Source organism: Bombus huntii, chromosome 16 (genome assembly GCF_024542735.1).
Source record: "Bombus huntii isolate Logan2020A chromosome 16, iyBomHunt1.1, whole genome shotgun sequence".
Taxonomy (NCBI): domain Eukaryota; kingdom Metazoa; phylum Arthropoda; class Insecta; order Hymenoptera; family Apidae; genus Bombus; species Bombus huntii.
This window is the reverse complement of record NC_066253.1, coordinates 3,684,633-3,707,954: the sequence shown is the minus strand read 5'-3', so window position 1 is coordinate 3,707,954 and position 23,322 is coordinate 3,684,633. Positions and strand designations below refer to the sequence as shown.

At 35.7% G+C, this 23,322-nt stretch overlaps 1 protein-coding gene across 30 annotated transcripts in view; it reads right to left on the bottom strand.

Moving 5' to 3' along the window:
• The window catches only part of LOC126874766 (plasma membrane calcium-transporting ATPase 3), a 90,378-nt gene that overhangs the window by 27,982 nt on the left and 39,074 nt on the right, over nt 1–23,322 (bottom strand). For 11 of the 30 annotated variants that reach the window (XM_050637137.1, XM_050637133.1, XM_050637128.1 and 8 more), the window contains 13 exons: nt 20,808–21,085; nt 20,522–20,719; nt 20,191–20,417; nt 19,765–19,900; nt 19,538–19,672; nt 17,912–17,947; nt 16,461–16,831; nt 15,526–16,010; nt 14,115–15,160; nt 13,098–13,312; nt 12,477–12,628; nt 7,934–8,066; nt 4,840–4,908 (listed from right to left, as the gene is read on the bottom strand). In XM_050637137.1, coding sequence (XP_050493094.1) covers nt 4,840–4,908; nt 7,934–8,066; nt 12,477–12,628; nt 13,098–13,312; nt 14,115–15,160; nt 15,526–16,010; nt 16,461–16,831; nt 17,912–17,947; nt 19,538–19,672; nt 19,765–19,900; nt 20,191–20,417; nt 20,522–20,719; nt 20,808–20,964 — 3,360 coding nt within the window. In that variant the 5' untranslated portion in view covers nt 20,965–21,085. Of the gene's footprint in view, nt 1–555; nt 641–4,839; nt 4,909–7,933; nt 8,067–8,139; nt 10,795–12,476; nt 12,629–13,097; nt 13,313–14,114; nt 15,161–15,525; nt 16,011–16,460; nt 16,832–17,911; nt 17,948–19,537; nt 19,673–19,764; nt 19,901–20,190; nt 20,418–20,521; nt 20,720–20,807; nt 21,086–22,786; nt 23,093–23,322 lie in introns of those variants that run through there. The other 19 variants (XM_050637147.1, XM_050637149.1, XM_050637144.1 and 16 more) reach the window with 10 other exon arrangements.

The window sequence follows — 23,322 nt, the reverse complement described above, 5'->3', positions numbered from 1 at the left end:
CATCCGCGCTGAGGAATCGTCGCCTTCGTCCTTGGATAATTTCTCCAACTTTATCTAGTCCCGTATTTTCTAGATTTTCCAGCCTTTCGCTATGAATGAACTTTGCTCATATACCTCTTTATTTATTTTAATATAAATGCAGAATATCCGTCAATAGTTACCTATATGAAAATAGAAATAGAATTACTTTTTCGTTTTCTTTGTGTTCTTCTTAAATTAAACATCTTAAATATCTGCTGTTCTTTGTTATTCTATTTCAGTTATATTTGTCATTCTGTAGTATTCTGAAATCAGCTACGACACTAAACAATACAATGTTTTATATTCTCTGAATAATTTACAATTACTCTTCTCTTTTATGAAATTGGTTTCTCAATGGCAAGTAATAAGTAGCGAAAGGGTGAATGTAACCGGTTATTGAGAACAGGTCCGATGGCGACGTTTCACTCAGCACACCGTACGTACGTCGACGATCCGTCCTGTGTATGCGTACGTATGGCAGAATTGACGATACAACGTATTATAAACGGCAGGCGATCTACGTGAGCTACGTACTTGTTTGTACTCCGACAGGATAAGTGTGGCGGCGGGCAAGACTGCCGCCCCGTTATACCTCAGTCTCCCGAATGGGTTCCGCTGGCTAACAAACCACAAATCATACCATAAGTCTTAATTTCTATTCTCTCCGTAGTATCGTTACTTGTTTTAGGCGTGTCTTTTTTTTTTATTTGGCGTTTGCGTCAGTATTTTAATCCCTGCTTACACTGGCATATGTGTCTCGTTATCTTATATTTTAGTTCTGTTTCTTTGTATCTGTTGTTGCTGGACTCTTCATTCTCGTTAGTCAAAAGTTTCCCAGTTATCTTCTTAATGAATCTTTTCTCAGGTGTGTACGTGAAAGTGTAGGTGTGTAGAGTTCTGGAGGGCTCGAGACTTCGTGCAAGTTGTCAAGAGGCTCGAAGATCACTTGGGATATATTCTTGAAGAATTGAGTATTAAAAATCAACTTAATGTTTCGGAAATTAATTAAATTTGCAAAGTTACTCTTGGCTTCTTAAAACCTTCCTCAATAACCTCAAGATTCATCAATATACAAAGTAACTCGAACCTTTTGTGTAAGAGAATCAGCAAAGCTTGAAAGCTTGCATAGAACCAGAGTCGAACGTTCAATTGCTACATGCAAGCGTTTTTCTTATGTGAAATAAAGTAGTAAAAAATAAAGTATATCCAGCAGGTTCTGTAAGTCCAGAATAATGTGATCGGTGGTCTGGTAGTGATGTTCTTAGAATTATGAATAAAACATTCTTCAAGCTTTCAACGAAGCAGGTCATCCAAAACAATGTATATTCAATATATCAACATTATTCTTCCATTATTCACAGTTCTAAGGATTTCCTGAAATCCAAGACCATTAAGTATTAAAACATTCTTAGCTTCCTTTGGCTTAAAGACTATTCTCTGATAGACTTCGTCCCTTTCTAACCAAAGAAAGTACAAGTAAGTGTATAATAAATGCACATCCGCCTCAAGCTTGCAAAAAACGATAAAAATCCCTATATGTTTGTGACATTGTTTATGTGTGTATGTACAGGTATGAGTTAACTGCCAGTTTTCTTGAAGGTTTCTTTATCAATAAGAGCTTCGACTGTCGTGTACACAGCAGACACAGACAAACAGACAGATAAACAGACAAACTGTGCACGTACATCTCATTATATACGCAACAGCACACGCACATCGAGAGACACACGATGCATTATGGCCATGTATCATCCACCATATAAATGTTAAGTGGTATGGTATAATATATCACAGCAAGACTGGCACACACTGCAACGATTAAAGAACACAAATAAGAAATAAAAAGGAGCAGATATCAGCCAATAGAACCTCAGGTGTCCACAGAGCTGTAGACACACATGTATGAGTATAATTATTATACTGTTTCTTTCCCTGATGTAACAGCGTGTCGTTGTTGGCTTGTGGTTGTTAATCAATGTTGACACTTTGTTTGTCCATATTACACGTATCATCTTTAAGGTTCCTGCCATAAGTTCTTGGTCATGCAGTTCACACGCATAGCACACGTACAAGGTACTCTGGGGCTGCTTATATTCAGTAAGTGCATCTCTTGTGAATTAACAATTGTTTGAGTTTTAGGAAAGCTTCCATAAAGAGAAAGATTGCCTGTGCTTTGTGAGAGTTTCAGAATCATCATAGCTGCTTTTTTCTTTGCTTTGTTCTGTATCGGGCATGATAGTTACTCATATGTTAACATATGTATACAGAATGACGATGGTGACAGTGACAACAATAGAGCTTGAGGCAAGCTGTTGGAAAACAAGTAGCTTTTTCTTTATAAGATAGTAATAATGGAAGTGATACAGCTTGTGTGGGTGGTGCTAAATTGGAGTATAAATAGGAAAATTTTTCCTTGTGCCCCTTTGTCTCAGTTACTGAGACTACTTTTTTTGGACAAAATAAAGAATGTTCTAGAAATGAGCAAAGTAAAGTAAGATATGAGGCATTGAAGAATGTTCTTGTTACATTAACCATAGACTGATTGGAAATATATAGTTGAAGCGTGACAAAATATATATATATGTATATATATACATATACATATATATGTAGATATATGTATAATACCCAATGTATCTTTCATGGCAGAAAATTGTTAAATAAAAGAAGAAAAAAAAGAAAAAGAAAGAAAAGAAAAAAGGCGAATACGTTTATCCTCATGATATAGAATTCTCATATTGAGAGTATAATTGTGTTATGTAAATATTTTTCTATTGATAAATTTCTGTCTGATAAAAAAGTAGTGAAAAAGAGAGGTACTTTAGAAGCAGACAGCGAAAACACGTAAAAATTCATTCTCAATGCTCAATGGAAAAAGACTGCTGTATCATAAGGAATCACTGAATCATTGGGTAACACAAGTTATAAACAGAGCAATTCCTGAAATTAAATCTTGTGTTATAAAAGAAGTAGAAAGAGAGAAATAATGGGTTAAAACAGAAAAAAACATGTTTCTAAGAGAACTTAATAAAAGTGAATGCATTATAAAACTCAATATCGCCTAAAAATAAAGATCACTTCGATGATTCTGCCAATGAATACATATACATATATACATATATATATGTATATATAATTAAGGAGATTGACCGACAGTGTTTTTAAAAATGAAATGAAATAAAGAAAAGAAAAAAAGAATTGCAAAAGCGTACCTTGCCGCGCGTGTATGTGTGTTCTGCACACATATATACGCATATACATACATATACGCGTACACATACGCGGATGCATTTTACATACACGTGTGTATATATACATATATCTACGTATGACACGTATATACGGGCAACTTATATACGTACATACATACGCACAGATGTGCATGCAACACCTTAGAATCAGTGGAAAAGGAAATAAAGTTAAAACAACAAAAAAAACAAAAAGATGCATAAAATTTGGAAATTGGGAAGATAAGGAAATCCAGTTTAACTTTAAGATCAGGTTGGCTTTTACTTTATGGGAATAGGAAACCAGAAATTAAGAAATAAATATATCCAATGTAAATAAAAATAAGCATGTAAGGTATTTTTTACTTGAAGAGAAGAGATTAGGCTTGAGTGCAAAAATAATACATACATATATACTGTACTTTTAGGATGCATAATTGCATCAGTAAAGTACATGATAAATAATTAAATTGATAAGTATTATTAAGTGACTATATTAAAAAAGAACCATAGTGATTAGTAATATATCTTTACATTACTATGTATATATTATCTTTACAATATTTAAAAATTGCAATAAAGGATAATGATAGGAATATCTTTTATCTAATAAGCAACCTTCGACTCCTGTTTTATTTCATAGCAACAAAGCTCTAAAATTTGTAGTTTTCAAAGCTTTGTATCTACAAAATGAAGCAAGATGAAGCACATGATTATTAAATAGAAAATATTTTTCTCTAGAGATATTAAATGTTAATATTTCTCAAACAGTTGGAAGATATCAAGGAAATCTGGATTAGGTAATCCTTTGAATATTATGTCTGATATTATGAAGATACTTATGAGGAAAATTGAATACTGAAGTTAGAAGTTGAAAAAGGGGGGCTGGATTGGACGTGTTTGAGGAACTCTCTTCCCTTCAAGCAGAGGATGATGTGGATCCCGACTGGAACAAAATTTTAATCCGGATAACATGAAGAAAGAAAGGGGACAGAGAGTAGGGAATAGAAATATACAGTTGGGAAAAAACAATGGCGCAAAATAGAGGACAAAAAGATTATCCAACGGGTCGTATGTCTCCTCGCTGTGTTCGTGAAAAATAAACTAAAAAATAGCACGATCTGCGCGAAAGAAGCGAGTAGAAGCTTGCGATTTGCAAGCAGAACTGCGACGAATGAAAAACAGGCGAGAGATATACACGTTGGAGAGGCAAACAATTGGAAGAGATAAACTCAGGTTGAATAAAATGAAACTGAAATAGAAGGAAACATGGAATCCTTTAAAAAAAAAAAAAAAAAAAAAAAAAGCAATATGTTAGAATATATTTTTCAAGACCAATTAGAAATTGTAAATCAAAGTAAGCTTTGAGTTGATGTTAAAAGTTATTAAGAGAGGCAGAAAAGTATAGGCATGGATAAGAGAGGAACTAAGTACGTCAAACAGAAAGCACCAGTAAGAAGGAAAACTCAAACTGGTTAATGAGAAAAAAAACAAAACCATTGAGAAAAAAAAGTAATCAAATGGTAATCATAATAAAGAATTAATATTTAAGAACGGTCAAACAGTGCGGAGATTGGACTTGCGGACTAACCATATAGTAATCCTGAGAGGGGGATCTGCCTGTCACAGATACATTCTGCACCAGAGTTCTATTGCTCGTCTGAAAGTAGGTTACATATTCAATTTACATAATTAGCTTAACTGAGTGGGTATCTATAGTATTTTGTTTTGTTTCTTTTTCTTTCATTTGTTTGTTTCTATAGTAACTTAAAATATACAGTTTCACATAGACACATTGATATTCTTGTGTAGATTTAAATCTGTATATATGTGTGAATCTTGCTTCATAAAAAAATCATTTCTTTTTTTTTTTTGTTGATGACAGTGCTAGATCTGAGGTAGTGTTATCAGAGTAAGAAGAAAGGAAATAAGAGAGAAAGCGAAGTATAAGTCAACAGAATAAAGAAAGTGGAAATCATCTCAGTCAAACTTTACTCCTCTTTTTCCTTTTTGCACCTTGGATTATGCGACCATTCCATCAATTTCTTTTATTACTTCTTAGATAACAAGCGCAATCAATTGGTATTGCAAGGTCAATGATGGTTTCTTGTCGCATAGTCAAGAGACGTTCTCAATAAAATAGCAGAAGTAACATCGTGATGGCATAAAATAAGTAATTTACACCATCGCGAGCCGCGGTGTTGGTCAAGTATGCGCTAGCTTCATCAGCCTTAACCCGTTCCCATCGAGAGAAGTGAAAGAATGAAAATAAAAGAAACAGAAAAATACGAGAGGCGTCGTCGACGAAGGGCTGTTTGTTTCTCCTTTCCGACTCTCGCTCGGGTATCGATTCCTAAGTCTTCAAGCGCTGAACAATTCTCCAACTGTCCAGAACTAACTTCCTAATATATCATTAAATTAATAAAAAATTTATATCCACAAAAAGATCTGTCACTTTATGGTCCCAGTTGAGTCTCAGTCTTTTCTTTAGAGAGCCTCAATGCTGGTTCTCAGGTTAAAAAAACATTTATATTCCAAAAACGTATGAAAACAAACTTATGAACTTCCTTCGTACTACATTCCTTAGTTATAATTCTACAGATTCATCTCTACAAGGAGCTAGAAGGCACTTGTACCTTCCGTTCTATGGCCATTCCTGACTGCAAGAAGTAAAGTCTAGTCCATGAAGAGGATATGACTTAATGAAATGGAGCATTGACTACTTAGACCACTACTATAAGTTGGTCCTAAATAATCAGATCTGTGCTGCTTCTATGTAGATCTGGTGACTAGCCATCTAATACGTGCTTGGACTCTATGGATCATAAACGATCAAGCAATCATCATTGAAGTTAATACAAACTGAAGAGATCTACTATAGCTCTCTACGCCTTACTCATCCCTGACTATATTCATCGCCCTTAAGTAAACAATGCAATTTTTGTCTAACTGGAGCTGATTTCTTGACTGAGCTGGTTGAAAATGGGCGATTAATGTGGCAGATGCCAAGAGACCCGAGTAGATATTTAAGAAATGGGCAAAAGTCAATTATTCGAGTCGTTCAATTAAGTCTTAATTGACTTCCTCGTGCTTCGATTTAACCTCTTCGAGCTTGAATCTCGATGAAATAGAAGTGTTTTTTATTCGAGAAAAGCAGCAGATTCTTCTGTAAAAGAAAAAGTTGCGAATGAGAAAACCATGTCGAAGAGGTTAAGCGAGGCAATAGTAACACTTGTAGCTTATAGTGTCCAAATATTTTTCACTTCTTGAAGATATTCTCTTTGGAAAGAGTAACTGAAACCGACTGCTACATACAATGAGTATGTTAACCCTTTATAAGGGGTGCAGTGCCAACTATAAGAAAGTGGAACATAATCTATCTGAAAAAAAAAAAAAAAAAAACACAAAGAAACATTAAACGCATTTTCCTTGGAAAATAACTAAATTCTGGTTAAAAGTAGGAATATTCAGTATCTGAATAAATTTTTTTTCGAAGAGACTACGTAGTTCCGTTCAGTTCAATTTTATTTTGTCTTATAAAGGGTTAAGAGCCAAAAAATGGTACCTAATAGACTATAAAAAATTTAGACGAGCTTCAGAAGACCCCATAAAAAAGATTCAGTCGCTGAAACGAGCACTGAAATAGGGAAAACAACCTGAAGACGATCAATCGGGTCGAAGTCAATCATGTGACTCTCAATATAAAGGGCGCATGTTTTGTTTAGATCGTCGAGCTTTCTTTCTTTCTGTGGCTAATGCGAGATATATCGCAATATCAAGAGGGCAAAAACGCAAGGTACGCATCGTCGAGGTAACACGGCAAAGAACTCAAATGAAAATGCAAACCAAGGTAAACAACGGTCTCGAACGAAAAAAAATAACCAAATGAGAGAAACTAAAAAACGTACGTATATATATATATGGAACAAAGTATATAACGTACATGTATATACTTTTTGACTGTGTGGCTGCCTAGACTATACCATTACACGTAAATACTCCTTCATGGTAGATTCAGAATTCAAAAACATCAATGAAAAACTGGTTCGTGAACGTGGATCTTACTTGATCATAATTCTAGATCCTAACTGCCTCTATTGCTAGACAAATTGAAGAGTTTGTACGGCTTCGTCTCTTCCAATAAAATAATTCAGAAACTGTGAGAGAGAATTCTCGTGAACGAGAAAAGCAGCTGGGAATCAGTAGCAAGCAAAATCCAGGCTAATTTCAGTGTTTCTCTTGTCATTTCTTCATCCTGATTCTCTGTCTGTGAAGAGTCATTCACTGTGTAGTGGCCAATCTGCGCACACGGTCATGGTTAAAAAAGAGAACAACTTGTCGCTGCGATGATATGGTATATATTGGGCGTTGTAATATAGTCGATGGCAAAATACACGTGATTCAACAAAGAACGTTGAACACAACCGATTCGATGATGAAACAAGACCTAGAAAATCGACGCCAGGACGACGGGGGAGACTCGTCGGTCCAAGGCCAATTAGAGAAAGCAATCGGAGCGTCGCGTGCGCGGCTATTTCAAGTAGTCTCGTTAATTCTATATTATTATTCTTTTTTCTCATATTAATTTGATATTGTTTAACTTCATCTCGGGGACGGGGAGAGGGGAACCCGAGAGAACGCTGACTTCGAGTGATGACATGAGAGTGAGAGATAGGGATAGTTACCTGTGTCTGTAGTCGTGTTAGACCACGGATCCATAGAATTTGTCCTGCGCGCGGCTTTTTATCCGAGTCAGGGTCGAATTTCTCATCTCCGAGATTGATCGCACCGATATCATCCGGCTGGCCGCGGCCCCATCTGTTTTTAAAAAACATGAAACCAATTCTTCATCACTCGATCCCTGTTACACACATGGTCTATAATCAAAGTAGGTTGTTTTTTTTTTTTTTTTTTTTTTTTTAAGAGGGAAGCTTTGATTTTGATTTAAAAATTTTTTTTTTTATTTGGCTGACTGATGACGCGTAGAACCGGCTCCTCGACGCACTGCACCCAAAATTTTCTCTGTTCTATGGTTTTTCCCCTCGCTCCTTAGCTTGGATACCTAATCACGCTATCTGTTTAACGGTATTCGACGACGCTGGCTAGTTCAATTTTTTTTTTTTTTTTTTTTTTAGGAAAATCGACTGACGGTGGCATAAACGGTGATTGGAAGTGGCCGAGAAAGGAAAGCAGACGGACAGAGAGGCGTACAGGCTGTTTCACAGTCACGAGATATTGCTACTCTTGGGTTTCAATGTGATCCTGTTGTGTTTTGTAAATGAACTAAATCTTATTTACTGGAAGCAAACGTTCACCTTTCCTCTCTATCGTTATTTTATATCCTGGTCTTTGATTTACGATAATATACAAAAGAAAGTTTAAGAGATAAATGATACGGAAAAGGCCAGAATTGTATGAATTGGAATTATATTTTGACGAAAGCAATGAATGAATGTAATATATATACCCTGAAATAGATTACCGTTACCTATAAGGTAGAAAATGTTTAATACAGAAGCTACTGGCATTTACAGAGATTAAACTTTCTTTTGTCCACCACTATATTATATCTTTTTTGTCGCTAGAATATTCGAATGCATGAAACAGAAGATCACCACTATTTCCTAGAAAATTGTACTTCCAGTGAGCAGCGCGTTTCTCAGCGAAACAAACGCATTCAAAGAAGAAACCTGCAACTGCGAAACAGCCAATAATATATACACACATACAAGAAAAAATGTCTTGCGACGTGTAAAAAGAATGAGCCAACGAACGAGGGGATGCGATGTGAGGTGCAATGCGGACAAAGTGAGCGATAAAATGCAGTTTTCTGCAGATGAAGAAACGACTGTACATGTGTGAATGGATAATGTCTATGTATATGGCGTGTATGATGACGAAAGAGATACTTTTGTACTTGTTAGGAGAAGGGCGACAGCGATGAACAGAGCTGATAGGGGAAAAAAAAGAGAAAACAATAAAAAGAAGTTAAAGTAAACAAAAAACACAATGACAATGAGGAGGAGGATTAAGTGATGTAACAACACGTTCTGGGGAACGATGCACGCGTGATCTGGTAAATTTCAGGACTTTGGGTGTGAGATCTTTGGTATTTCGTACATTTTCCCTTCTCCTCTGGACAGGTTGCACTTTTATCTTTTTCTCTTTCTTTTCTCTTTCAGTTCATTTTTCGCACGGTTTAACGAGTCTGAATGGCATACATATATAACTTCCGGTATCCTCTGCAACGTGTGCCGTTTTGTCGCCCAGCAAGATGCGAGATCTCCCTTACCTGTTCAGGAGGGACAAATTTTGCAAGTAAAGCTCAAGAAAAAACCGCCACTACTTCTCTATGTGTCCTACGACAAGTGGCTCAGTAAAAGCTTTAACAAGCGAATGCGGAAGATTAATATAAAAACGTGTGAGAACCCCATATATTGTTATGTATATAGCTTTTCGTTTCGCCTCCCGTGATCATAATAACATCGTGTTCGTATAGTTGACCAGGACGACCACACAGAAGCGTCCCACAATACACATACGTATATTATATCCTGTATCGATGATGACCATATTTTGTTATCTGATTATTGCTCGTGTATCTTCGATTATCTTCTTTTTTTTTTCTTTCTTTTCTTTTTAGTATTTTTAGTGCGCTCGACGCGAGAGCAGCGAGAATCGCTGGTCCCAATTCGCAAGGGATTCTCGTCCCCTAATTTTCAACTTGCGAATTGGGAGGCATAGCCTAAGCGGACAGAGAGAAACAGATGCAGAGAATGAAAAAAAAACCGGTTCAGAAGGAGAAAGTTCGGCTCCGTGCGTGTAATGGATAAAGATGGGGACAGAGAAAGTACAAGAACGAAACCAGATAGGGAGAGACAGACAGAAAGAAAGAAAGACAGATAGACAGTTAAAAGTTGTTGAAAAAACAGAGTCGTAACAGCTCCAGCGAGAGAGCGGAATGATTACAGATAAAGCGCTAAGCGCAAAAGTTACCACTTATTGTAATAATAGTATCTAGTTAGTCCGAATTTTCAGCTCTGTGAGAACTTCAGAACCAAAAGTTCACAAACTTGAACTCGGTTCAAGCGCGCTACTGAGATCCCTTGCACCAAACAGAAAATGCAAATGTTACAAAATACAGTGTATGTTTAGATAATATCGTGAGAGTATAGTGTCATTAGGACGCCGTTTTCATTGGTTACTCTTTTACACAAACAAGTACGTAGACATCGGAGAAGGGTCTTCAGTCATGCAACGGCTAAGCCTAATATACGAGGTCCAGGTTTACCAAATGAGAAACGAGTAACAGTATAATATCCACCAAGGGAACTAATACTCGTTTTTTTCGATGGAGACTCTACATACTTCCAGTATCCAAATAAATACATGTTCAACAAATTCCTATGAATATTCCAGATCCATCATGATTAGATATCTTTGAATCTTGATTCCTTTAATCTTCCAAACATACTTCTTCCATAATTCTCAGCTCAAAAACGTTTTCCAGAATTTATTCAGTTTTCCATCGACCAATCTCCAGGTTCTTCAATTTTCATGAAACAATAATTCAAAGATATATAAAGTCTTTCCTATATTTAGATACTGTGTTCTTGTTTTATTATTGTCTTTGTCTCCAAACGTTCAAAGTTTCTTCCATGGAAGAAACCTGGAACGTTTCATTACTTGGCCAGCGCTAATGTACAATTACAAAAAAGGGGAGCGAGGGAACAGCTGAGCACGCGCTATCATTCTTGTCCAACGTGTTCAATTCAGATCACAGTGTTTGCATATTCATGGTTTTAATTGGGTTTCCTTAATATCTGGGCGTCTAGGGAGCATGCTACATAAAGCAATACGTTATTATGGTGGAGTGAGAAACATATGACGGGCAAAAGCAATAGAAAAGGATTGCTAGAAGCGAGAACATAAACCAACAGAAGCGCTACGATTATACAGCTATCAATAATAATAGTAATCAATATGATTTCCACGATGCATGCCTCCCTTCTATTACACTTTTACACGATACCGATTATGATGATACTTATCTTTCAAATGGTACCGTCTTTTCGATGTTGCTACACGCATATATCTTGTATATTGTATGATAGCGATGGGGTTTAGTTATATAATAGGAAATACTGCGCGAACAGTATATGTAACTTCAAAAATCTCTTTAAATTAATATCGAGAATAACTATACATAAATTGTAAGAATTGGAAAATACAACAATAGTTAATACAAAATTCTCGATCTTAATATTAAGAATTACATACAAAATTCGAACAATACATCCTTATACAACTATCAACCACCGTCAAGAGGCAATATATTCTCCAATAACAGAGATTCCGTACTCGTACAATAGACGAACGCTGAATTAATCGTGCTCAATTATTAAATACAACTTTCAAGTATTGATATATAAATACATATACATGAAAAATCTTTCTCAATAGAGATTTCGATTAAGATAAAGAGGTTCATGCAAAGGCGACTATCGTGTACCAGGAGGGTCTCAATAAAAACTCATAGAAGCTACGTATGACAACTCGTACGTTAGAACTTCAATCAAGATTCATATAATCGCGCTTCCAATTTCCAAGACTAGTTAGTTTGACAAGACAAGACAAGACATACATGAGAGCGTATTTTTCAGATTCATTCTCAAAGCTTTAAAGAAGTTTCCCAATTACATTATTTTATGCATTTTAGTTAAACAATGTAGCATCCCTGATGTAACGCGTTCCTGTCGCGTCACACAATGCAAGAAAGCAAGAAATATTTACAATATTCTCCCATCTTACATACTCCTGATTTACTTAGTAATGCGTGCAATATGGCTGCTTTAGTTGTTCATAGCTTCTAGATGTCTTTTTTTCTTTTTTTTTTTTTTTTTTGAGTAGTCGCTACACGTTGACTTCCGGCATTCTCGCCTTTGAGTTTATATCAGAAAAAGATTACAAAAAAGAAAAAAAGTAGTAAGACAAAAATTATACAATACGAACAAAAGAGAAACTGAAAAAAGAACATGTAACAAAAAATATTATTCCAAAATATTTTCTCAACGAGAACGCAACACGTGGGCGTGACTATTGTATTCTTTTCTTTTTTCTTTTTTTTTTAAGTTAAGTTGCGCCCGCTAAACCGAACAGAAGTATCTCTCATCATCTACACATTAAAAAAAAGGGTAGTTTTTTTACATGAATATGTTCATAACTTACGAAAGGATTTTAGGAATCTTGCGCGTAGGAATAGTCGTAATTACTTGGCCCCACAATAGAGTACCGACTCCGAAGAACAGGCACCACATCCATTGTTCTAATGTGAGAGCTTTCGTGCTGAACGCCATTTTACCGTATTGTATGATAATTACCTAGAAAACAGACATAGGATTTTATTGAGGAGACACAAGAAATGGTAATTTTGGTGTCACCCAAGTGTTAAAGAGCTTCTCTCGTGTCTGTTTCTCCTTGGCTGGAATTCTTCCCTTTGTTAAACCTATCTTCTAATTAATTGAGAGTGAGAAAATGTGAAATTCTATCTAAAGGCTATTTATTAGCTGACTATTTATTATTAATAGAATAGAAAGCTAAGGATAAATATTAATAGATTCTTCCATTGCAAATTCAAATTCTATATATCATACTATACTAGACTTGGCTATTAAATAAGTAGAGAAACATTTAATCTCTCTAATGTTCTACTATATTGACAATTTCTATCCCTAATGTCCCATATATCAAGATATTGAAAACGAACACGAATATATTATTGAACACATAATCATAATTCTAATAATATTCTTAAGAAATATATGATATAATGTAAGAAATATGGTCTACCTGCGCTAGACATGTCATGATCCAGATAGAGTAAAAGATGGGGTTGGTGAATATTCCTTGGAAGACATTACGCTGACCATGGATTTTCCTAGCGTTAAATTCGTTGAAAAGAGTCATCATGACGAATGTGTTGAAGATGATGGTGAAGTGCTGCGTTGGACCGCCACCAGTCTGCGCAACTCCCCGGCCTGTTTCGATGTCAAGCATCTTATCACCTATCAATCAAATAGCTCACCGTTAAAAAATGTTTTGTTTTGATCGATTTAGTCATCTCGAAATCAAAAAACAAAATCATTCTCACGAAGTTATTACGCTTGACAATAATCCGATTTCTTGTTATTTCTCTTTCTTTATTATTATTGTAGTTCATCGCTTAAAAGAAGACACTTGGAAGGAACGCAAGCCTGACTGGTTATTTCCAATAGATCCAATACAATCGTAAAAATAGACACACGCGTTGTGTGTATAAAAAGAAATAAGATTTCTTATGTAAATCTCAAATGTCGCTTTCTGCGCGACGAACAAGTCTCTCAGAAGCCACACCGATGAACTCTATTTTTTATTCATTTTTTAATTTCATTAAATAAGTATACGATTAATATTTACTTCTCAAGAAACAAATGATTTACTTCCATAAGTTATTTTATCGCAAGAAGGTGACATAAATAATAGTAAATTCTAAGATGAATTTAAACAGTGTTTGCGACGTTATCATTTTCCTGTACTTTCCAATTTATAAAGTTGACCAATGTGGTTTCTAAATGGTTCAAATAGTACATATTCGAGCTTTTTATATATACAATTTTTTTTTTTTTTTTTGAATTTAGAGATGACAGAGAATATATGAACCTCCCAGAAGCCAAACTGATCATATTAAGATTGAACATTTTAGAAAAAGAATTCTAAGCTAAATTTTAGAAAGTAATATTTGTAATTGTCCAATATATGGCCAGTTTGATCAGCATGGATTCTCTGAGGGACTCATACAATGAATGAACGAAAAACAAGAATATTTACCAACGAAAAGAAGCATAAAAATTACAGACAATTGATAGACAGCTTGGCCGAGAATGTTCTTCATCATTGTCCTGGAGATGAGCGGCTTCGTGCGACCGTACGGTTTACGAAGAAGAAGGTCAGACGTTGGCATTTCGGTGGCCAATGCAAGAGATGCTAATGTGTCCATGATTAAGTTCACCCACAACATCTGCACCGCTTTAAGGGGGGAATCTTGCACGGCACATGCTCCGATAAAAGCAACTATAACAGCGACGATATTGACGGTCAATTGAAACTGCAAGAACTTCGCTATACTATCGTAGACGTTTCTACCCCACATAACTGCCTTCACGATCGACGAGAAATTATCGTCCGTTAGAATGATATCAGAAGCTTCTTTAGCGACATCGGTGCCGGCAATGCCCATGGCAAAGCCGACATCCGCCTTTTTCAAAGCAGGACCGTCATTCGTTCCATCACCGGTTACAGCAACAACCTCGCGACTCACGCTCGCTTTGCTATCGATTATGCCTTTCACGAGCGTGTATTTGTCTGTAGGCGACGACCTAGCCAACACCCTTAACCTCGGCCACACTTTGTCCAGCAAATGTTGCTGTACCTCGCCGTTAGCGTCACGGATCCTCCTGTTGAACTCTTTGCCTTCTAAGATCAGGAAGTCTTCGTTCGGCTTAAAAATCCCACATTTCAGGGCAATGGAACGCGCAGTATTTATATTGTCTCCAGTCACCATTCGCACAGTGATGCCCGCCTTCTGACACTTCCTGATCGCGTCCGGCACCTCCGGACGTACCGGGTCCTCAATACCGACGATGCACAAACACGTGAGATTGTTTACGACGTTCTCCTCGTCCTCCCAATTTGGATCGTTGTCGATGTGAACCTGATTGATCTCTGCCTTGCCGGGAACGAAGTCGCGATATGCGACGCAGATCGTACGGAGTCCGTCGCACGCCATCGGCTCGATCACGTTCTTTACCAGACGCTCCTGCATCTCTCTGGTAAATTTCTCCAAATGACCTTCACGACCATATATAAAGGCACATCTGAAACAATAAAACGTGAAGATTATAGAAGAAGAATATAAGTACAATTCTTATGATCTCTTAATTTTCATATTATTCAGCGATTAAAAAGATCTATTTCAGTACAACATAATTAAAAAAGAGGAACAGTAAATATTTTTCAAGAGACCTCTGTAACGAATAATTTAATAAAAAATTTTGATGACATGTGACCAGTTGACAAGGAGTTAAATTTTAAAATTGCTTTCAAATGAAAAACAACAAGTCTGTAACAATTATATGGTAAATAATACATTCTTTCACAATAACATCGACTTGTAATACAGCAAGTGTCTTCCACGTTTGATCTATGAACTATAATTGGCTCAGGAAAGAAAACAACATACTTCTTCATAATGATCTCGGAAGCGCCCTTGGTGAAGAGTCTGTATCCACCACCTTTCCTCGGGATGACAGTAGACATGCTCTTCCTAACGCTATTGAACGTGTACACCCGTGTGAAGGTTTCCTCAGGTTGATCGTCTCGTATCGTCTGATAGTTCATGCCCAGGGCTACTACGAATCCAAGTAAGGCACATTCGGTTTTATTACCGACTTGAAGCGGCAATTCTGTAGGTTCCTGCGGGGGCATTATTCTGGATGTGTACGCCGAATTAACAGCGATAGCTTGAATTATTAAGTTTCCGATGTGCGACGGGATCTCCGAGAACTCCGGGACCTTTTTGCTCATTTTCTCGCATATGTACGACTGAACGACGGTCATCCGGTTGGTTGTCAGGGTACCAGTCTTGTCCGAACAGATTGCCGTGGCGTTACCCATAGTTTCGCAAGCATCCAAATGACGTACCAAGTTGTTGTCTTTCATCATTTTCTATACACAGAGAATCATACATAATTGTATACTCATACATCAACAATATTCCTTCACAAAATTTTAATATCAAACAAGGAGTAAAATGAAGAATTTACAGAATTTTAATATTTCTCTATCACTTTACTCTATTCCTTGTTTTTCCCTGTTTTTCTCTATCATCTTAATTATTAATTTAAAAACAAAATAGAAAGGAAATATTTATGACAAAGTAGAAAGCTGTTGAGTGCATTCCGATAACTTAATATGGATAGAGTCTTAAGAAATCTACAACCTTTAATGCGGAGAGTAAATCTCAAGAGTGCTCCTCTCTACAGTGAGGATACAGTGACTTTTAAAGATTTATAAATAGAACAGGAGTTCATTTTGTTCGTAGAAACACAATAACGCTTTTTCAAACTATTTTACTAATTCTGAAGTTCTGAGAGAATGAAATTGATGAATAGTTACCTTAACGGAATAAGCGAGGGAGAGGGTGACAGCTAGAGGAAGACCTTCGGGAACGGCGACTACGAGTACCGTTACACCAATGATCAAATGCCGCACCAGATCACCAGCGTACATATTTTTCCAAGGTTTCCCCTCTATCACAAACGTGGTAACGCAGAACTGAATGACTAGAATGATAACAGTAAGCACTGCTATGGTCGAGCCGGCATAACCGATTTGTATGGCGAGTTTAGTTAGCTTGGCTTGTAAAACACTCTTCTCTTTCTTCCCTTCTGCTCCGCCCGCATGGCTGGCTGCGTGATGGTTCTCCCCGGCCTCGTGCTTGCCTCCACTCACATGGCTGTTTCCAGTTATTTCTCCAGCTTCATCTCCTTCATTAGCAACATACAGATTCATTTGAGTTCATCTATAACCACACCATCTGAAGCTCGATTCCCATTTCTTCCTTCTTGATTTATCGTCTTTTAATTAATTCTAACTTTAAAACAACACAATTTGAAAGTAGTAATATTTAAGAAGGTGCAGATACATTGTTTGATTTTAGATTTTTATATAGCAATATTGTCCAAAATTACATAAGAATTAGATGACCAGTGGAATCGAGTTTCCTCGTACTGCATTTACAACTACATTGCTTTACATACTCTAACTAATATTATGATACTGGTGACTAATGTTAGTAATCAGTATCTATCAAAGAAAAAGAAAAAGAAATGTAAACGGTACCAATAAGCCGGCAAAATGGAGAGAATATAATCAAGAATTAATCGAAAAGCATAACAGTTACATGTTATGAAATAGAGGTGAGTAAAATTATTATAAAGTGTACAAAAGAGAGAAAAAGAGAGACAGGGCGCTATTGAAATAAATGCAGAAATAATCAGAAGCTATACAAAACTTTAATAGCGGCTAAGATTCTTCTTCAAATATGCATAGAACCACTGCTATTGGAAGCATTCACAGAATCAAATATAACAAAAGGTACAGAGAAGCACGGATGAGACATAACTTTACTCTTTCACGCTGTCTTTATAAATCTTCCCCACTTAATTTGTACGAGAACAAATGGATCAAGAAGACAAGATAGGAACAATAGAAGTGAAAGAAAAAAGTAGATTGATTTGACAACAAATTTCTATCTTCACGTTACAGAGGCCATATACATAAATGTATAATATAGAGAGTGCAGTGAACGAAACATACAGAGTGGTGACGTAAAGGACAAAAGTTCAAACTTAAAAGTGTTATCCTATTTATCTGTAAGTAGAACTTAAAAGATTTTTCGTGACGCGTGCGTACTTTAAATAAAAATATACAGAAATCTAGAAAAAATTAAAAGATCAAAATTATTTTTTAAGATAAACAAATAAATACGCGCGCGTGCTCATTTAATGTATATGTCGAACATCAAAGTGATGAACAGTAATGATTTATGATAGTACTTTATTCACCTGTTAATGACTTCTTCTTCCGCTGCTTCTTAGCCTCTAGATAAAAAAACGCATGCAAAACAAAATCGATTAGCAGTCTATCTAAAAATGTAATATGCCAGTCGTAAGTTATGCCATATTTTTGAAAATTCTCTTTCATTCTTAATCTCCCGATTTTTATCGTCTTTTCGGTTCTTGTATTCTAGCATAATACTAATTAGTAATCCTAAATGAACAGCCCAGAAGGTTTTTCTTTCTCTCATCAACGCTAGCTTCGTTTTTTGTTATTGTTGTATGTATTTGTAGTGTCTTTTTTTTTCTTTTCTTATTCTGTTAATTACCTCATCCGAACAGAGTATTCAAGGGACAGTGTAAAAAAACATGTTATACAACACTTAAAGGGCCTTCCAGGTTGTGCAACATACACAACACACAACAGCGTAAATCACAAGAAAGCAAACTGGATTTATGTCTATTTAATCCTTTGTAAATAGTCTTAAGGTCGATTCTTACTATTAACGTTTGATATTTTTGAAATAGAAGGTGGTATAAAGATATAAGCTGAATCCCTGTTCAAAAATCGAAAATTAGAGAGTTGCTTAGCCCACCTTCTATAAAAAGTTAGTAAGAATTGATCTATACGTAACAGTAACACTAAAAATACTTCTAACTCATTCAACGGAGGGTTTTTATACATAAACACATAAGACAAAGATACGAACATTAACAACCAGATGCAGGCTAATATAAATATTTCAAAAAAGGCACATGATGTGAGTAACTAATAATAATAGTAATAATAATAATAATAATAGTAGTAGTAGTAGTAATAATAATAATAATAATAATAATAATAATAATAATAATAATAATAATAATAATAATAGCTGCAATTAACGTGCGATACTAATAAATATTTAACTGCTTACTTAAAGTTTAATTTCTACGAATTTGCAAGATTTTGTACTATTCTAATCATTCACTTTCTACTTCATTTTTCAAAAAATTTTTCTTTCTTTAATGCAATATTACTTTTAATGCAATGACGATAAAGTGAGCTATGAGCTAAATGTTTTCTTCAAAGGAAAGAAATTAGTATACCGATCAAGGAGTCATTTCAAAAGTACCGCAAACACATGCTAAGGAAAATGAAAGTGTCACAAATAACTGGAAAAACTAAGTTCACGATAAAATATTCTCGCGTCAATCCAAAATAAACACCATGCGTCAATTGTTGGTTTTCTACTTTTCTTTCACGTATTTTGTGCCATGCGTTTCGTAATACCCGCTACTGCTCTCTCTTAAAACAATTAGTAGTTAAACTTCTTTGTAATTTATTCATATAAAAATTTCTAGCATTTTCCACAGGGGGGAGAGTAGCGAGTTCCAATTAATTTTTTAAAGTACTATAGTGGGAGAACTTGGCAAGTCCTACCATTTTGAAAACAAAATTATCCGTAATATTTGCTTCCTTCAAGATGCCAAGGTAATCATTTTAAATTCCGATGATCTTCCTTAAATATTTTGTTCTCAAAATGATAATTTCCGAACACTACACTACTTTATCTTATCCCAAAATGTTTAAGAACTAATTCAGGGCACCTTGCATCGATTGTTCCATTCCCCACTGAAATCGAGTTTACATACCTTTCTTCATCTTCTTGATTTCTTGTTCTTGTTGATCAACAGCAGCACCCAACAAAGTAAAGATAATACCAGCCTGCGAGTTAACGCCCACAGCGGTAACTAACATTTTCCCAGAACCCTCCATCACATGTGTACCTTTAGAAGGGTCAGAAGTCACTGTGATTACCATCCCAACACAGAAAACAAATTTAATTATCGGTGTTCGATCTGTGAAACAGAACCCTCACCTGAGAGTACCATGGGATCGAACGATTCTCCTTTTTTAACATGGTCTGACTCTCCGGTTAAACTGGACTCATCCACTTTGAGATCGTTGCTTTGTATAAGGATACCATCTGCTGGCAGCAGGTCTCCATATTTTATCTGAATTGTAGATTACCCAATTTAGGGAAGACCTCGTTTATGTTTTTTCGACGAAGTAATGTTCGTATCCCGAAACTCATTATCGATGCATGTGATTTATTGACAAATTCTCAGACAAAACGTTATGTTCAAGAAGTTGCCAAATTTAAGTACAAATGTTTCTAGATTAAATCATGTTACTGATTCAAATATGGGCTTTCGTGTTAACCAGAGAATCGTAAGTCGTACTTGACTGCATTTGAAATACACTTTCTGCTAGTAGAATCTAGTCTAGAGTCTGCTGCACATACCTGACATATATCACCAACAACAATGTCAGTCACAGAGATCTGTTTGACCTCTCCTTGCCGAATGACAGAGAATCTATGCTCCCCTTCTATCCGACTTTGGAGACCCCTAAACTGTTTTTCCTTAGAGTAATCATTGGAAGCTGTTACTATTACCACCAAGATCACAGAAACAAATATAGCAGCTCCTTCTATCCAACCGTACTTTGATTCATCTTCATCTATCAAAGCTGTAAAAGTTCATAAAAAAATGCATTTTTTTATATCTTACAGAATACGTTTATTCTTATTCTTTACCCAATAGCTAAGAAATAATATTAAAATTCATACTTACGTCTCTCCTCATCATCTGCTGGCTGATAAAAGCTAAGACCTAATGAAACCAATGCAGCTACTTCCAAGATGATTAATGTAACATCTTGAAGAGCTTCCCACACTAGTTGTAGAAACGTTTTTGGTGGTTTTGGAGGTATTTGATTGGAACCAAATGTATCTCGTCTATGTTGGATATCGGCTGCTGATCCACTGAGACCTGCACAGTGAAAGTAGTTTCTTCTGTGAATATTTCATTTGTACATGCATATTTTGAATCATAGAACTACACAAGAGTAGAATCTTACCTTCACTGGGTGAAGTGTATAATTTTTTACAAATCTCCTGCACACCACCATAACTACTGATTTTATTGACACCTTCACGTCCCCGGAGCTCCATGAGCTCACGAAGTTGCTTAAGAGTGATACCATATTGGGTTGGTCGGCCATCTATTGTTGCCATTTTGCTTTGTACACCGACGTTGGCCTAAGCCAACTCTACTGTACTCCTTCACGCTAGCAGCTCGTATTATTCTCTGGTGTCACTGACACCACTGGCCTCCAGAAAATTGGAGGGCCAACAGCTGCAACAGATAAGAAAATCATCCTAAAACTCCATTCCATTCAACAAATCTTTCTTATATCAAGGACTGCCATTCTCAAACTAAGATATGCATGGTTTTTATTGCTGTGTTATGAATGCTAATTAAAAAATAAGCTATTAGCATATGATAATGGCAATGCGAGTCATAGTTATTTAAACAGATGTGTCATTATGTCATAATTATATTGGTACTTCTGGTCTTGATGAAATGGTAAAAAAAAATGAGATAAATATCCTTATCTCATGATACTACACTATCAATATTGAAAAGTCTGACACAGAAAGAGCTTTATGAAAATGCAATTCTATTTTATATCACCAATAGTGAAAGATTTCAAGGTTATATATATGTATGCAGTTCAAATGGCACCTTAATTTTTCCATAGGCAATGGACATTATTATTTCTAAGAATTAAAGTTATGCAATTTCTCTAAATTATCAAGTACATATAATCATAGGAAATCAAAGATTCATTTTTATCAAATATTAATATTCTAAAATATATATATATCACAATATATATATCACAATAGAAATCATAATACTCCTATTTGGTAGAATCAATACAAGTGATGAGAGGAAATCCAAACAACAGGAAATACAAGTCATTGAACTTTAACATTATCGACTGATAAGTACAAACATTGAAAATCGCAAGAATTGAATAAAACCTAAAATTTACAATTAGTTATGAAATAACGGGATATAATTTTTTAATCAATATCCTTCCCACTTCAAGAAAACAGTTATAAAGTGAACTTATTGAAACTTTTATTCCATACATTTTTACATAAATAAGAAACTTCTATTTTCTTGGAAGCATAAAAAGAGTTGTAATTAAGCTAAGACACCTATTCTCCTTAGAAAACATCCAAGTTATGGAAAACAGATTATTCTGTGGCATGCCATTGATAATTCAACTAGTAGCCTTCAAGACTTACACTAACGAAAGTAATTTAGAAAATACATTGCTCCTAAAACTAATCTCTGAACTTTGAGCGCACACGTAACCTAAACCTCAATTGCTATTCCTGAGTTATGCAGTAGACAACCACTCAGTTTAGATTAGAGTTAAGTTTCGTAACTTTAAAATATTTAATTATAATTTATATTCTACATCTTCCACAATGCCAATGATAGCCTACATCGTTTAAAATGCAGAATATATGTTGAATTAACTAAAATAAAATTAAATAAAATAAAATTTAATCTTATCTACAATTAGACAATACTAACTGGGTTTTACATAAAACAGAAAAGAAATAACTGTAAAGTTAAAAGTTCAGTAAATAACTTTTATTTATAACAGTTAATAATTTCATTCGATCCCTGGAAAATCACAAAAAAGGAGTTGTTAGATGCGATAAAATAACCGTAGAGCGCTATGGACGTAAAGTAAAAGGCTGCCACGAGTGGCCTGGCCTAGACTGTCATCGAACGCCGACATAGTTTTGAGGTTATGTACCTTGACAAATGAGTCATTACTGAGAGACGGCAGTAAAAGTGGCAGACACTCTCTTCCGAAATGATGTCACAACGAAGAAACGATGTAACGGGAGCTTGCAATTGAACGAACATCGACGATATAGCCTGTCTAAAAATAACACCGATCGCGGAAAAGAGACAGAGCGACGACAGAGACATAGGGAGAAACACAGAGGGATAGAATAGCCCGTTTACCTTCTGGTGACAGTTTACGTGTTGACGGCGACAACAGATCGCGAATTGGCATGCAAACTGACCTCCCCTTCACTGGTTACGGCCACGAAGCTTCATTCTTCCCTGTCAATCACAGAACGTGCAGAAACCCTGATTCGCGACACGAACACCGCTCTAGGCAGCGAACTTGCTCGCCACGGAAAGGCGTGTTAAGTGAAATAAGCCATTAGCAAAGTAGTAATCGATTCGTGTTGCCCTCTAGCTGCTCGCACGCGTACTGCGCAAAGTTTCACTATTTTCCACTGGTTCCACTTGCGGCTCGATGCTCTAAACCATGATGTCGTAAAAGAAACTAACGTTATTATAAATTGTAATGTTTCTAGTGTTATGTGTCTCATGAAAGAATACATCCAGAAACTTTCATTTCATTGGTAACGAGATACGACTATCATGATTATTTTGGTCAAATTTGAAACACATGTGGAAATGTATATAGTAGTTACAAGATATTTATTGAAAGTATACACTTCTCGAAGATTATCAAAATATTTGAACAA